The sequence below is a fragment of the Amblyomma maculatum genome, chromosome 1 (assembly GCF_055883805.1).
Source record: "Amblyomma maculatum isolate TAMU_Amacu chromosome 1, ASM5588380v1, whole genome shotgun sequence".
Classification (NCBI taxonomy): domain Eukaryota; kingdom Metazoa; phylum Arthropoda; class Arachnida; order Ixodida; family Ixodidae; genus Amblyomma; species Amblyomma maculatum.
In genome coordinates, this window is record NC_139344.1 from 137,879,649 (window position 1) to 137,892,700 (window position 13,052).

Below are 13,052 nucleotides of genomic sequence, written 5' to 3' on the forward strand. Positions count from 1 at the left end.
CAAAAACCCAATGTGCAAGCCTACGGTGCACTTTTGCACTTGGAAAATATCATTGCTTTTCATGAAACAGATTACCATTAACTCGATTACCATTAATTCCTAAAGGTATACAATGTTTAGCCCCACTCATGCACTTGTTGGCCCCAAGTTCTAGCTATAAATGCGACAAATGCAGTGATGCCATATTTTGCACACATATTTCTACTGACAAAGGACCCAGCATGAACCTTTCACTGATTATTCATGGTTCCGAAAAAGTAACAAAATGATTTAAGTTTATTGAGTCTATGCTTTTTTTTTTTTTTTTTTCCCCAACTAGAGCTTCAAGATGTTTGAGACATGGGTTCACTAAGACAGGAGCCTTTACATCTGCTCGAAACTGCCTATGCTCAGATGTGCACTGAATTCAAACAGAGGTGAACTAGTGTGGTGCAGTTGGTGCCATTCCTGTAGAGGAACAACACAGGAATGTTGAAGTGGCAGCAACTTCTTAGGGCAGTCTGCAGTGGTTCTGTTTGGTAAGATGGGTAACAATGTTTTAATGTTATACATACTGTCTTTTTATTTTTGGCTCCATATGGCGCAATCCAGATGACAAAGGCTAGCTGGGTGATACTGCAAACTGTATGAACTGCAAATACGGCAAGCTTGCATACACAAACGCCAGAGCTTTGTGTGTTCAAATAATGCTTCAAGGAGAAGCCATTTCTGCCCGTGAATAATGCGGTCAGAAGCTCTAGCTTTGTGCCTCACGTCAGCAACAACACACGTTCCCCCCCCACCCCTCTTTTTTTTTTTTTTTTTTACTGTGAACCTTGGTAACTCCAAGGGCCTCAGTACAGCAAAAAGTTGTTGATTCAAAGTCACTAGAACCGCAACAAATGTTCAGATTACCCGGGTTTTCAAATTAACTGAGTGCGTCAATACAGTCAGGCCCAGAAAAAAGCTTTTATTCTAAGAATGCGCTCCGCATACCCTGTCCTGCCATAATGCTTCATTTCATGCGATAGCGTAAGGGCTCAGTGTCAAAGAAAAGCAGGCGCTAACACTTGCGCGGTTGTATAATGTGAAAATTAACTCAGTTACATGCAACTAATTTCGCATAAAAATTGTAACACAGCTGCTCATTTTGCACCATTCAGGGTGGTGTCATATCGTTTCGCTCCCCATTTAGCACTCCTCTTCTAGTCAATTTGGATGCTAGTCTGCAATAGGAAGTAAAACCGACGACATATGTACCTCCGACCGTATGCGTTAATTGTGAGTGTCGGCATCTACCGAAAAGTGAGACCTTTATTTCCCCAAAAACCAGATTAAAAAAAAAAAAAAATAATAATAATAATAATAATATATATATATATATATATAAAGAATGGTGGAATGCAAAGGAGTCTACTCTTGAGCAGAAGCTTGAGAGTCCCCTTAATTTCTGCTGTTTCCCACGAGATAGCATCACCGTGCATTTTCAAGTTAAAGTGGTAGATTACAAAACATGTAAGATAGTACCAGCAGATATCAAAAGCAAACATCGTTAAACCCTGCCTTTCACACTCCAGAGTGGCCCTGATGGCTTGCGGTAAATTTGCTTGGCATGTAGTTTAAGATTAAGCGACGCGCACACGCCCGATAATATTATCAGAAGTTGTTCTCATGCTATCTACTGCTCGGTGGAAGAAGCACCCACCAGTGCAAACAAGCTGGGCAAACAGCACGCAATTCAAATTTCCTGTAGCAGAGGCGATTTGCGCACAAATTAATCCCTCTTTCTCATGCACGGAGCTCTGTGTGTCCTACTGAGAAAAGGCACCGGCAAAGGGCGCATATTACCTGCCGCAATTACCCGTGCTGGGAGTTCTTCGGTTTGCGGTGCCACGGCACAGCAAGCATCGGCACTGCACTGCAGCATCACCTCGTGGCTCCAAAGGGCCATCACTTCGTTGGTTTGCGGTAAAATTTGGATCGGGCGTTCCGGCACAACACCTCAGATCTCAGAATTAACCAGGCTGGTGTAGGCTGCCACTTTGAATCGTCATTAGAGATTACTGGACTGCAGAAATCCTTTGAGTTGTCCGGAATTTCTAATAAAGTCAGTAAAAATTATAGAGGTTTTACTCTACTTGCAGGCCAACTGTTGAGGCTTCCCTGTTGCACTCTGCCCACTGTTGTAGAGATTAAACACTTTGATTCGTGGCTACTTTCATAACACTTCTTGATGCCTAGCACTTTTCAGCTGACAGGGGCATCTGGGAGCTACACCCAAAAGTTCTCTTTGAACGATCTGGCAACAGATTTTTTTCAACAGGTGGATGATCAAGAGCGCATCTGACTAAGCTTAACAAGAGGTTTGACCATACATTGAAAAATGCCAGAATCAGCTGCAACCAACACGTGTGCCGAAAAGAATGAAAATTTGATAGTAGCATGTAAAGGAATATGAAAAGCAGCAGGTGCATCAAGGACGTTACGTGCATCATAGAAATAATCGCACACTCTGCCTTCGGTGCTTGCCTACCCTGACAAAACAACCTGCAATGTAAATGCAAAAACTTAGCCACCACACGGGCATAGCTTTTCCGTCACAAGGCTTAGTGCTAAGCTACAGCCACATGCAGAGCAGGTGAAATACACTGACTTGTGTTGGCAAGGCTCCAATCGGACAGCAGCACTGCGGTCAAAACACAGGGTGCAAGAATCTTCACGAACACTACTGTGCCTCAGCTTTTCCATACGAATGTGCCTAGTAAAGAAACAACAACACTTCACTCTGCTGAAAATACATGTGGGGAAAAAACACTTGGGGGGGGGGGGGAACCAACAAAAATTTCTGTCCTGACACCTTCATTGCAGACACTTGCGATAGCTGACACCATGCTTGTAATCAATGACATTTCTTCTAGGCTCATATGCTCAACACCACACTGTGCTTTTGCTGTGGACATGTTGGCATTTCTGCTTTTCTTTTTGCAATCATTCCCTCCTCACTTTAGGTGCTCTGAACAGGGTATGTGATGCACTTCTTGGCATGACGTGTCTGTTTTCTCAGATGGACTCGCACCATCATGTGCACATGTCAACGACAGCACAGTGGTGCTGGCATAGAAAATTGGGCACATGAAGGTATAGTTGCCTAGCTGTTGTGTGAATACAATGATGGCGTGATAATGACCAATATACGGGGAAATCTGGCTACACTGAACATTCAGAACATGCAGGAAATCAACTAATGTTTCTTTCAGGTGCATCACACTTCAGAAGTTCAAATAGCTTTTTTTTTCTTCTTTAGTTGAATTTGTTCAGCTATACAAGCAAGTTAACTAATGCCAATATTTGCACTCACCATGCAGAAAAGATGAAACCGCAAGTGTGGAACTTACATAAAGGCGCTACTTATATATATATTTTTTTTGTGTGTGTGTGTGTGTGGAGGGGGGGGGGGGGGAGGGGGGTTACACCGGCGATAAAAAAAAATACTAAAAACAAGAGAGGAGATGCAATGCAGGTTTTTTTTTTTGGGGGGGGGGGGAGAGTGACATGTTCTGCTCCTTTTCATAATACAGGTGCACATCAGCTACTGGGGCAGGCATCACATGAAATATTACTACTACACACTTCTGCCAATCAATTTCCTTCACAGCAAAATTTTTTCATCGAAATGCGCAGTATACCAGTAACGTGTTCTGAAATACAAGTCCACGAATGTGCCCCAGCTATAGCAGGGGCAGTCTACAGGTGTTTTCAGTGTTGTGGTACCAAAGAGACCAAGCTCATTTGGACAGGACTCAGTGACGACCTTAGCCTTGAGCAGCTTAAGGGGAGTGTGGCTTTCAAATCGCAATAAGTGACCAAAATTTGTTTTTTTAAAATTCAAAGTATCTATTTGTATATATGGCTGCATGTGAAGGGGCGCGAAGGACTAGCACCGTTGTGTCTTCACAGGTGAATGTGATGATTAACTTCAAATTCTTTTTTTTTTAATTTTTTTTTTTCCCGCTCATTGCTCACACTGTGCGACTGATTTCTTTGCGACTGTTCTCTCTGTTTTGACTACCTTTCACATTACCATACAGTAGGTAAACAAAATCGTTTTTCATTTCTGTGATTAATAATTTTCTTGCATAAAATTATCTTAAAAAGTAAACGTCTTCAGGAACTACATCGCAAAAATTCGGAACCGAAGATTTGCATTCGCCTTCTAAGACTGCCCTGCCCAGCATGAACGTTGAACTAGCCTTTTGCAACATTTTGTAAACTCTGTGGACTTTTAACAAGGAACATGAGGGAAATAAAGCAAACACAGAAAAAAAAAAAAAAGCTCGATATAAGACGAATTTTGCTGAGAGTAGTTTTAATTATTTCTAACCTGTGCAAAACGGTGCATGCAAATTCAACAGAAATAAAAAAAAAAATTCTTCCTGAAAGCTGTATCCTCACTTGACATATTTCATCAATGAGTTTGCAAAAGCTGACCCACCCAAGGAAAATTTGGCCTAATGCGCTCTTTCACCTCTTCCATACCCCACACTACGCACTTCCTTCCCACTCCTATCCTCTTTCCTTTCCAAGATTTTTCAAGTAAAGGAACTGCAAGACAAAAGGATGAACCTCTACCCAACTTCAATCTACTCTCATTCATGGTACTACACACAGGTGCAGCCTCAACACAACACAAAATTCAATCCTTAGTCACAAGAGAAATTTAGCTTACCATGATCCGCGATCCGCTACTGTGATCCGCCACCGCGCGCTCCACTGCGCATGCCCAGATCCCCTTGACGCAGATAGATGGCGCCACATACTGGATGTCGGCACATAGACCTGCCGCGTCGGGACCAATTAGCTTGTGCGCCCCGCCTACGCACGGCATAGGGTCACGGTGGCGGATCGCGGATCACGGTAAGCTAAATTTCTCTATAAACTGTTTTTAATGACAAGTACCGCTATTTCCTTGGTCTAGCTTGCATGCATGAACAATTTAATCATTGTCCTCACCTAGGCAGAATGACTTTGTCCTCCTCACTAAGGTGAGCAAAAGAATTAAAGCAAGAGAACTGAACCCCACTGGGTGGGAATTTGAATGGTGAACGGCCAAAGTTGAATTCACACTGCTGAAATGTCATGAAACTGGCAGCAGCAAAGAAGCCAGACCTGCAAAAAAGAAGAAAAAAAAAAAAGCACTTCTATTATCTAAACAAATACTTGCCTTCTATACAATACTGCAATTCAAATTAACGTTCAAACTCACAAACTCTATAGAATAGATGCATAAATAATAGAGTGAAGTGTACAAATGCATAATCAGGGACTACCTAGATATACAGCTGAACCCCGTTACAAGGATGTAACAGACAATCAGGTATAAGAAATATTATTCACCCAAATGGTTGGCTGCCCTATCACTTCTATTCATTGGACCTCTTTTTTAACAGACACTGGATATAGAAGACAGTTCGCTATAAAGGACAAATCAGCCTTAAAGTTTGGCACTCAGTCTTGCTTGTAACAGACATTTCAAAATTAGATGCGGCACCATCCATCGCCAGGTTCAGTTGCAGCTACAGTGAAAACAAAAGAAGAAATACACCCAGAGCAGTCATTATTAATTATAACTTCAGCAAACAAAGAGCAGGTCAATCAGCTATGAAGTGACTAAAAGAAGCACCTGCAGTGGGAATGCAACATAGAAAAGTTCTTCAGGCTTGCCACGAACAGCACAGGCACGACTGCACATGTGAGCATCTGCATGAGCCTACCGGGAGTGAGCGTTGGGTTCTCCAATTAGTGGAGCTTCCTATTGAGAATCACCATAGGTGTGGTGTCCACTAGTCTGAAGAATACAGCCGAAATTGTCTATTACGTTGCATTTCAGTATGAGCGACAAATCTATCTGGCAAATGCAATGAAAGCACTTAGCTAGAGCTGCTGACACAAAACAAGCCATTGTGCCTGGAAAGAGAGACATAGCCAAGCCAAGACCAAAACAAATGACATAAGAACAGAAGTGGTTCTGCTCTGGCGAGGACAAATAAACTGCCCTGTTTCCTATTCAACCAGTTTCAACTCCACTCAGAAATGCCTCGTTTGCTTTTCATTAATTTTTTGCCTGAGTAGCGATGTTCATAGACTTGTTACTCACAGCTGCTGCTATTCTTTGTGAAACAAGCATAAATTTCTGAGTGATATCTGCTGGTGATGTTTATAGTCTTCGCTACTTTTATGCTTTCTTGGCACTTTTTTGACTTGAGTTCTTGTAGCATTACCAGACACATAACTTAGTTGCGAACTGCTAGTTGCGGCACCACGCCACATCGCGATCGCACTTTGCAATCGCTGCAAAAGCAGTTCGCCAGCATATACAGTTTTAGCCCGGTGGTCATGAAGCTCTTGGTCTGATTTTCAAGCTGGAAGAGGCTGTGTTAAACAGCATCAATACAGCCATAAAACAGACAGAGATTTACAACTATTTCAGCAGTAAATAAATGTCAGAAAGTTGCGAGGTGCGGTCAGTGTGAGATGGTCCACCAAGAAAGTGCAATATGTAAATGAAAGCTATAATACGATTTTGCAACAGAACATAACCTTCTTTTTTGAATATTTTAGCCGTAGGATGCCTACGCCAAAATAACATCTGGTTAGAAAATGTGAACACGGTACCCTGCTTATAAGGGACCCTCATATAAGAGACAAAAACTACCTTCCAGTGCATGTTCCTCATAAAGGGGTGCATGTCCCTTATAAAAGACACAGGAAACAAAAATAAAACCTATTATTAAATGCACACCTTAAAACTTAGTCCGTCACTAAGGAGTGGGGGATGCCAAGTGTGCAGGCAATTCTGAAGGTGTGCATACATGTGCACACACATACAAATAAACAAAACACAAGGACTTATCACTATGACTGTTTTCAGTATGAAACAAATAAAGTGTATTCTGCAATTTAAACATTCCCTGTGGCAATTATTCCAAAGATTTAAATTGATCACCAGCTGGTGGTCCTGAACTGTCAATGTGACCATAATTTGATTACTCTTGAAAACTGACCATTCTTGGACTCAAAAAGACGCTGACAGCCTTGAAAGCTGGCTACCATGTAAAGTATTTCATTTTATGCTGCTGCAGGTGGTCTATCAAGACAATATAATGCACATTAGAAATTGGTTTGGTTTGGCTTACTGGGTTTAACGTCCCAAAGCAACTCAAGCAATGAGGTATGACGCAGTGGAGGGCTCTAAGATTTTCGGCCACCTAAGGGTTTACGTGCACCGACATTGTAAGGTACGTGGGCATCTTGTTTTTTGTCTCCATCAAAGAGACGCAAGGAGCAATAATTTATTTGTATTCTGACAAGGCTTATCCTTCACAACAGCATGTCAGGTACACTAAATCTCAGTTTCATGTACCGAAGTGACGAAGTCATGAATAATGTCTGTTACAAACTTGTCTGGTTCCTAATGCTATTTTCCAAGCGAGAAAGTATTCACTGCACTTGTAAATGCAGTCTGCAATTAATTTTGCAATACAGTAATTGCTCCTGTGCACTGTTTTGATAAAAATTGATGTGAACTACATGATGCCTATGCACTGTGCCGTTCGAAATTATTTTCGCCAAATGTTTACCTGGGTGGTAACAAAAACAATGCTAAATTCATCCAAGATACAATCGTGGATGACTCTCTATTTCTTACCAGCCAGGTACAAGCCTCATTAAAAGAAATTCAAGTAGTGGAATGCGTAGGCACTGTGCACTTATTTTTATTGCCCTTGCACAATGTTTACTAGAAACTGCTGCCACTTCGTCCACAGCAGCGTTAACCTAGACATCTAGCATGACATCATTACAGTCAAAGCACTAATTCTTTTCTCTTCCCAAAAAATGGACATGAAATTGCTTGTCGACTTGAGTCAATCTGGCAGATAAGTAAAGGAATGCCAGGTGGTATAAAATATGCTGGGACAACTAGAAATCATGGTCATCATGTTCCAACATTTTAAAATGAATGTATATAAACTGAAGGTTTGTTTTGGTTTTTAACGTCCCAAAGCGACTTAGGCTATGAGAGACATCATAGTGGAGTGCTCCGGAAATTTCGACTGCCAGGGGAACTTTACCGTGCACTGACATTGCACAGCACACGGGCACCTGGCTTTTCGCCTCCATCGAAAAGCGGCCACTATGGCCGGGATTCGATCCTGCATCTTTGGGCACAGTATTCGAGTGCCCTAACCACTGCACCACCAAATAGGGCTGAAATAAACTGAAGGGAAAAAGAAGCTAGTTATGTGTGAACCAAGGTAATGTAAATCTCTCTTACCTAACAGAAATGAGTGTTCATATAAGTGTCTTAATGTGTCATAAAGCAAGAAAAAATGTACAGCACATCTCAACTGTTTTTAATACAACCCACTAGGATGCCGCAGTGACTAAGTGCATCGCTACTGAGCCAGCGTACCTGGATTTGAAATCCAGCCGTGGTGGTCACATTTTGATGCAGCTAAAATGCAAAAGGTACCCGTGTACTGTACAGTGTCTGTATATGTTACAGGTGGTCAAAAATATTCCAGAGCCCTCCAATATGGCATCCCTCATAGCCTGAGCTGCTTCAGTATGCTCCACCCCACATAACATTTATACTGTGCTTAATTTTTAAATATGTTAACATCAACATGCCCAAGTGCTGGCATAATTTGCATCACAAAACATCTAGAGAAAGTAAACAGTGAAAGTAGCCCAGAAACCCCATCTTAAAAAAAAAAAAAAAAAAGTACTTGCTCAGCACAAACATTTGCAACAGCACTGACCATTCAGGAGGATTTTGAATATATGGCAGCTTTGTCAGCTCTATTCAAAGGATCACTATAGTTTCTTTCCCCAATCTAATGTGAAATGCAAAGATTTCTGAAAACCTTCGTTTGGTCTCTCTAATGACTGAATTTGGCAGGTCTCCTCAACTACAATACACTGGGCAGCGGATATGGCTTTCAGTTTACCAGATAACTTGCCCGATGAAGAGGAGGGAAATGCAGTATGAAAATAACAGGGATGAAAGATCAAAGAATGGGCTAGGCTGCTTCCTTTTAAGAAAACTTTACCCCTGGCAGCGAATAGTGTGTGCTGGCTCATGAAAACATGACCAAAGACGAACAGCGCCTAGCAGCCAGTCAAGATATCCCAATGATGGCAGTTTGGCAAATTCAGGTGAGGAGAGAGAGCGAACATTTATCAAACTTGATCACCTATGATTACACTCAGTTGCAAGCATTATTTTCTAAGAACTACTTTGCACAGAAAAGTAATATAAATAAAGAAATAAATTTCTGTTTCAATTTACCGGTTTCAAAATGCAGAGTTGAACGGCCAAAAGAAAAATCTCCTAGACAACTCGAATTGCTACGGGCAAGGTGCATGCACAAGAGAAGCAAACAAAATTAAAAAGAAAAGAAATCTGTAAACCTAGGCTTTTTTTAATGCAGTAATACAGAAGCCAGTTAAAAGCAGAAGAGACCAGCACTTGAATTCACAAAGGCTTACTTGGCATTTTGAAAGACTTGAGTGTTTGGCGGCAGGGGCTCCCCATTGAGGTAAAAGGTAATTTGGAATGCCTTCATGTCAAGCAAGGTGCCTAGAATGTCACCTGCGATCACAGCGTCACCGTCAATAGCCAATCTTTTTGGGAAGTGCACTGAATTCTTACAAAAACAACACAAATCAAAGAAATCAATGATTCAGTATAAAAAAGTATGCGAAGACAGCGAAAAAAAAGTCATCAAAGCACCGAGAACTTCAGCAGCATTACCATTGTGCACACAATCACTGTAACCTCTACACCAAAAAATAAAGGACAATCCTCTCAGCTTTCATGGCTGTTCAATGACTGCCACACAGTAGCACAGAGTTTTCAAGCAATCTAACCATGAGACAAAATCGTAAGAGGGAATTTAATCTTAAAACTTGGTTGCCATGTTCTGCTTGCACTCTAAGTAAAGCAAGAGGGCTGTGAACGACACCACTCATGAGCTGATAGCAGCAGAACTGCTACTGAACTGCAACAAAAGCCAGGACGTGACACTCTTTCACGTCGCTCATACACAATTGTGCACTGACAATGACATAGCATGGTTACAAACTTTGCCGGTGCCAATACAAGCGATACAAAATTGCAGGGGGCACTTCAGTCTGTTTAGGTGTAGAAATGTGAAAGCCTTTACGTGACGTCATTTAAGAAAAAAAAAAATGAAACATATTTTATTTTATTTCTTAAAATTATTTTTAATCTCACTCTTAATTTTTATTATTTGTTCTTTTTTATATGTTTTTATCTGTTTAGTTCCCTCAAAAATCCCCAGCGTCCTCACACTAGACAAGCAGAATTACGGACACGTTCGCAGGAAGTCAGCGTAGAGTAGTGGTTAGCGTGCTTCATTGAGACATGGAAAAATCGTGGTTTGATTCCTGGCATGGACACAAGAGTCAGTTTGTGCGGATAAGCCCTGATGAAAGGCTCTGCCGAAACGCTCGGTTTGACGCCACTCATGGGACAAGAAAGGCTTTCGCATTAAAGAACCGACTTATCAAGCAACAGAAATAGAAGGACGATGACAGTATGTGAGCATACACCCCTACACTAGCAGATAATGCTTGGTGAAGCCTCCCAGTCTCTAACAGTGTGTCTGAGGTTGAGGAGCAGCATCTCAAAATGTGAAAAAGTAGTACTTCATCTAATGATATGAATGTTTCAACATGCCTCTAGTTTTTATATGTATATTGATACAAGCTATAGTCGACGACGAAGCGGAGACAATCAGTGGCTAGTTGGTGTAGACGATGAAGTGGTTGCTGGTTGGCGTAGACGAAGTTGGTTGCCTGGAACCGCGCTCACACCGCTGCTCGGACCGCTCTCGGACTTCGACAGTCTTCTAGGCTCAAGGCATTGCCTGGACGTTGGCGCAATACCCGTTACAGTCTGGTGGAGTGCGCTGGGTATGCTTTCCCACGTTTACACGCTTCACGACGGATCTCACTCCGGTCCACCAGTGACTCAGTCGCCGCCTCCGCGGACAGTCGCCTGAGGTTGGGCCCCTTTCCACCCCTACGAGGATCACGCAGCCGCAACTCTCGAGCCACCTCGACATGGCCACTGATCCCAGGCTCTCAGACCCGATCCTTTGCCACCCGCCGCGAACACCACCATCTTTCCACGACGACGTCTTCGAAGACGCTGAGGATTGGCTGGCGACCTTCGAGCGAGTGGCTCGGTACAACGGCTGGAGTGACGAGCGAAAGCTCAATAATGTTTACTTCGCCCTAGAAGAGTCTGCGCGTACGTGGTTCGAAAACCACGAGGGCGCCCTTACCACCTGGCAAGCATTTTGCCGTGAACTTCCAACCACCTTCCCCAACGCCGACCGCCGCGAGAAAGCTGAAGCTGCACTTCAGTCCAGAAACCAGCGGCCAAATGAAAGTGTGCGCATGTTCTGTGAAGACATGACCCGTCTTTTCCAGCGCGCAGACCCCAATATGAAAGAGGAGAAGAAGCTTCGCCACCTCATGCATGGAGTTAAGCAGGAGCTGTTTGCGGGCCTCGTTCGCAGTCCACCGCGTACCGTTGCTGAATTCCTCGAGGAGGCAACGACCATGGAAACGACGCTCCAACAACGGGCCCGGCAGTACAACCGAGATGTCAGCAGCCTGGCCCCAAATGTTTTTTCGTCGTGCCATGAAGGCGATGCGGTCGCCTTACGTGACCTCATTCGGTTGGTTATTCGAGAGAAACTCCAACGTTTCCGTCTGCCTCAGAGTGCGCCAGTGACATCACTGACCGAAGTCGTCAGAGATGAAGTACGCCAGGCTGCTCGTGAATTCCCGGTCACCAACGTATTGCAGCGCGTCGATGAAATGCCCACGCAAACATCCGTTGCTCGTCAGGCAGCTGCCTACGATCCTGTCGCTACCATGCCTCCACGGGTTGACGACAAACGAACGTACGCGTTCGTTGCACGTCAAGCAGCTGCCTGTGGTCCTATTGACCCGACACCGGTGGTGAGCCACATCAGTCCGTATGACGCATCGGCTCAAGCTGTGGTGCCTGTTCCACGCCCTCACAAGTCGGACGTGTGGCGTACGCGGGACCGCAGGCCAATCTGCTACCACTGCGGGGAGGCCGGTCACCTTTACCGTGCATGCCCGTATCGCCGAGTGGGACTTCGCGGCTTCGAACCCGATGCGCACTGCCCACGGAACGGTGAACGGCCGCTCAAAATTGAAGCTCATCTGTCGGCCCGTCAGAGGCCTGGGAGATACAGGCACTATGACCCAGGATCGTCATCTCCGCTGCGGTACCGTTCCCCAAGCCCTCGCAGAGATGCCAACAATACTGAGCGGCGTTCTCCCAGTCCACACCGGGAAATCTAATTCCAGCGGTCTCCGGAGGCAGGGCCGCTGCTGTCGGAAAAATTGAAGATCTTCCGCCGCCGATACACCGACACGCTGATTTCTCACAGGGGCAGGGTAGCGACAGCATCCGACGTGCTACTTCTGATTTGTGCATGACACTTGACGGAACTGACACGATCGCTTTACTTGACACCAGTGCAGACTATTCAGTGATGAGCCACGCCCTCGCCCAGGAATTGAGCGAAGTTGTGACGCCATGGTTGGGCCCTAGCATTCGCACGGCTGGAGGTCACCTCATTAGCCCAGCCGGAAGGTGCACAGCCCGAATTGGCATCCGCGGCTTCGTCTACATCGGGGAATTCATTGTCTTGCGTGAATGTTCGAGAGATTTGATACTGGGGCTCGACTTTCTGCAGGCAAATGGTGCTGTGATCGACCTACACGAGGCACGAGTCACATTCTCGACTAAACGGGCAGTGGCACGCTTCGCCACCCGCGATCCCTATAGCCATGCTCTGCGTATTGTGGAGGATGACGTCACGGTGCCACCACTGTGCAGTGTCGTAATGCGCGTGCAGAATGACCTATTTCATGACTTTGAAGGCATGGCGGAGGGTCATATCCCGCTGCTGCTTGAGAGGGGTCTCATTGTTGCCCGAGGT

General features: G+C 44.3%; 1 protein-coding gene and 1 pseudogene across 1 annotated transcript in view; one reads left to right on the top strand and one right to left on the bottom strand.

Annotated features, from left to right (window-relative positions):
- LOC146204046 (RING finger and SPRY domain-containing protein 1-like) overlaps positions 1 to 13,052 on the bottom strand; it is a 72,262-nt gene that overhangs the window by 9,206 nt on the left and 50,004 nt on the right. The window contains exons 12-14 of the mRNA XM_084589068.1: positions 9,529 to 9,631; positions 4,990 to 5,145; positions 2,633 to 2,737 (exon numbers count right to left, since the gene is read on the bottom strand). Of these exons, the coding sequence (XP_084445194.1) occupies positions 2,633 to 2,737; positions 4,990 to 5,145; positions 9,529 to 9,631 (364 nt within the window). The remainder of the gene's footprint in view (positions 1 to 2,632; positions 2,738 to 4,989; positions 5,146 to 9,528; positions 9,632 to 13,052) is intronic.
- Positions 10,455 to 12,569, top strand: LOC146204047 (uncharacterized; annotated as a pseudogene).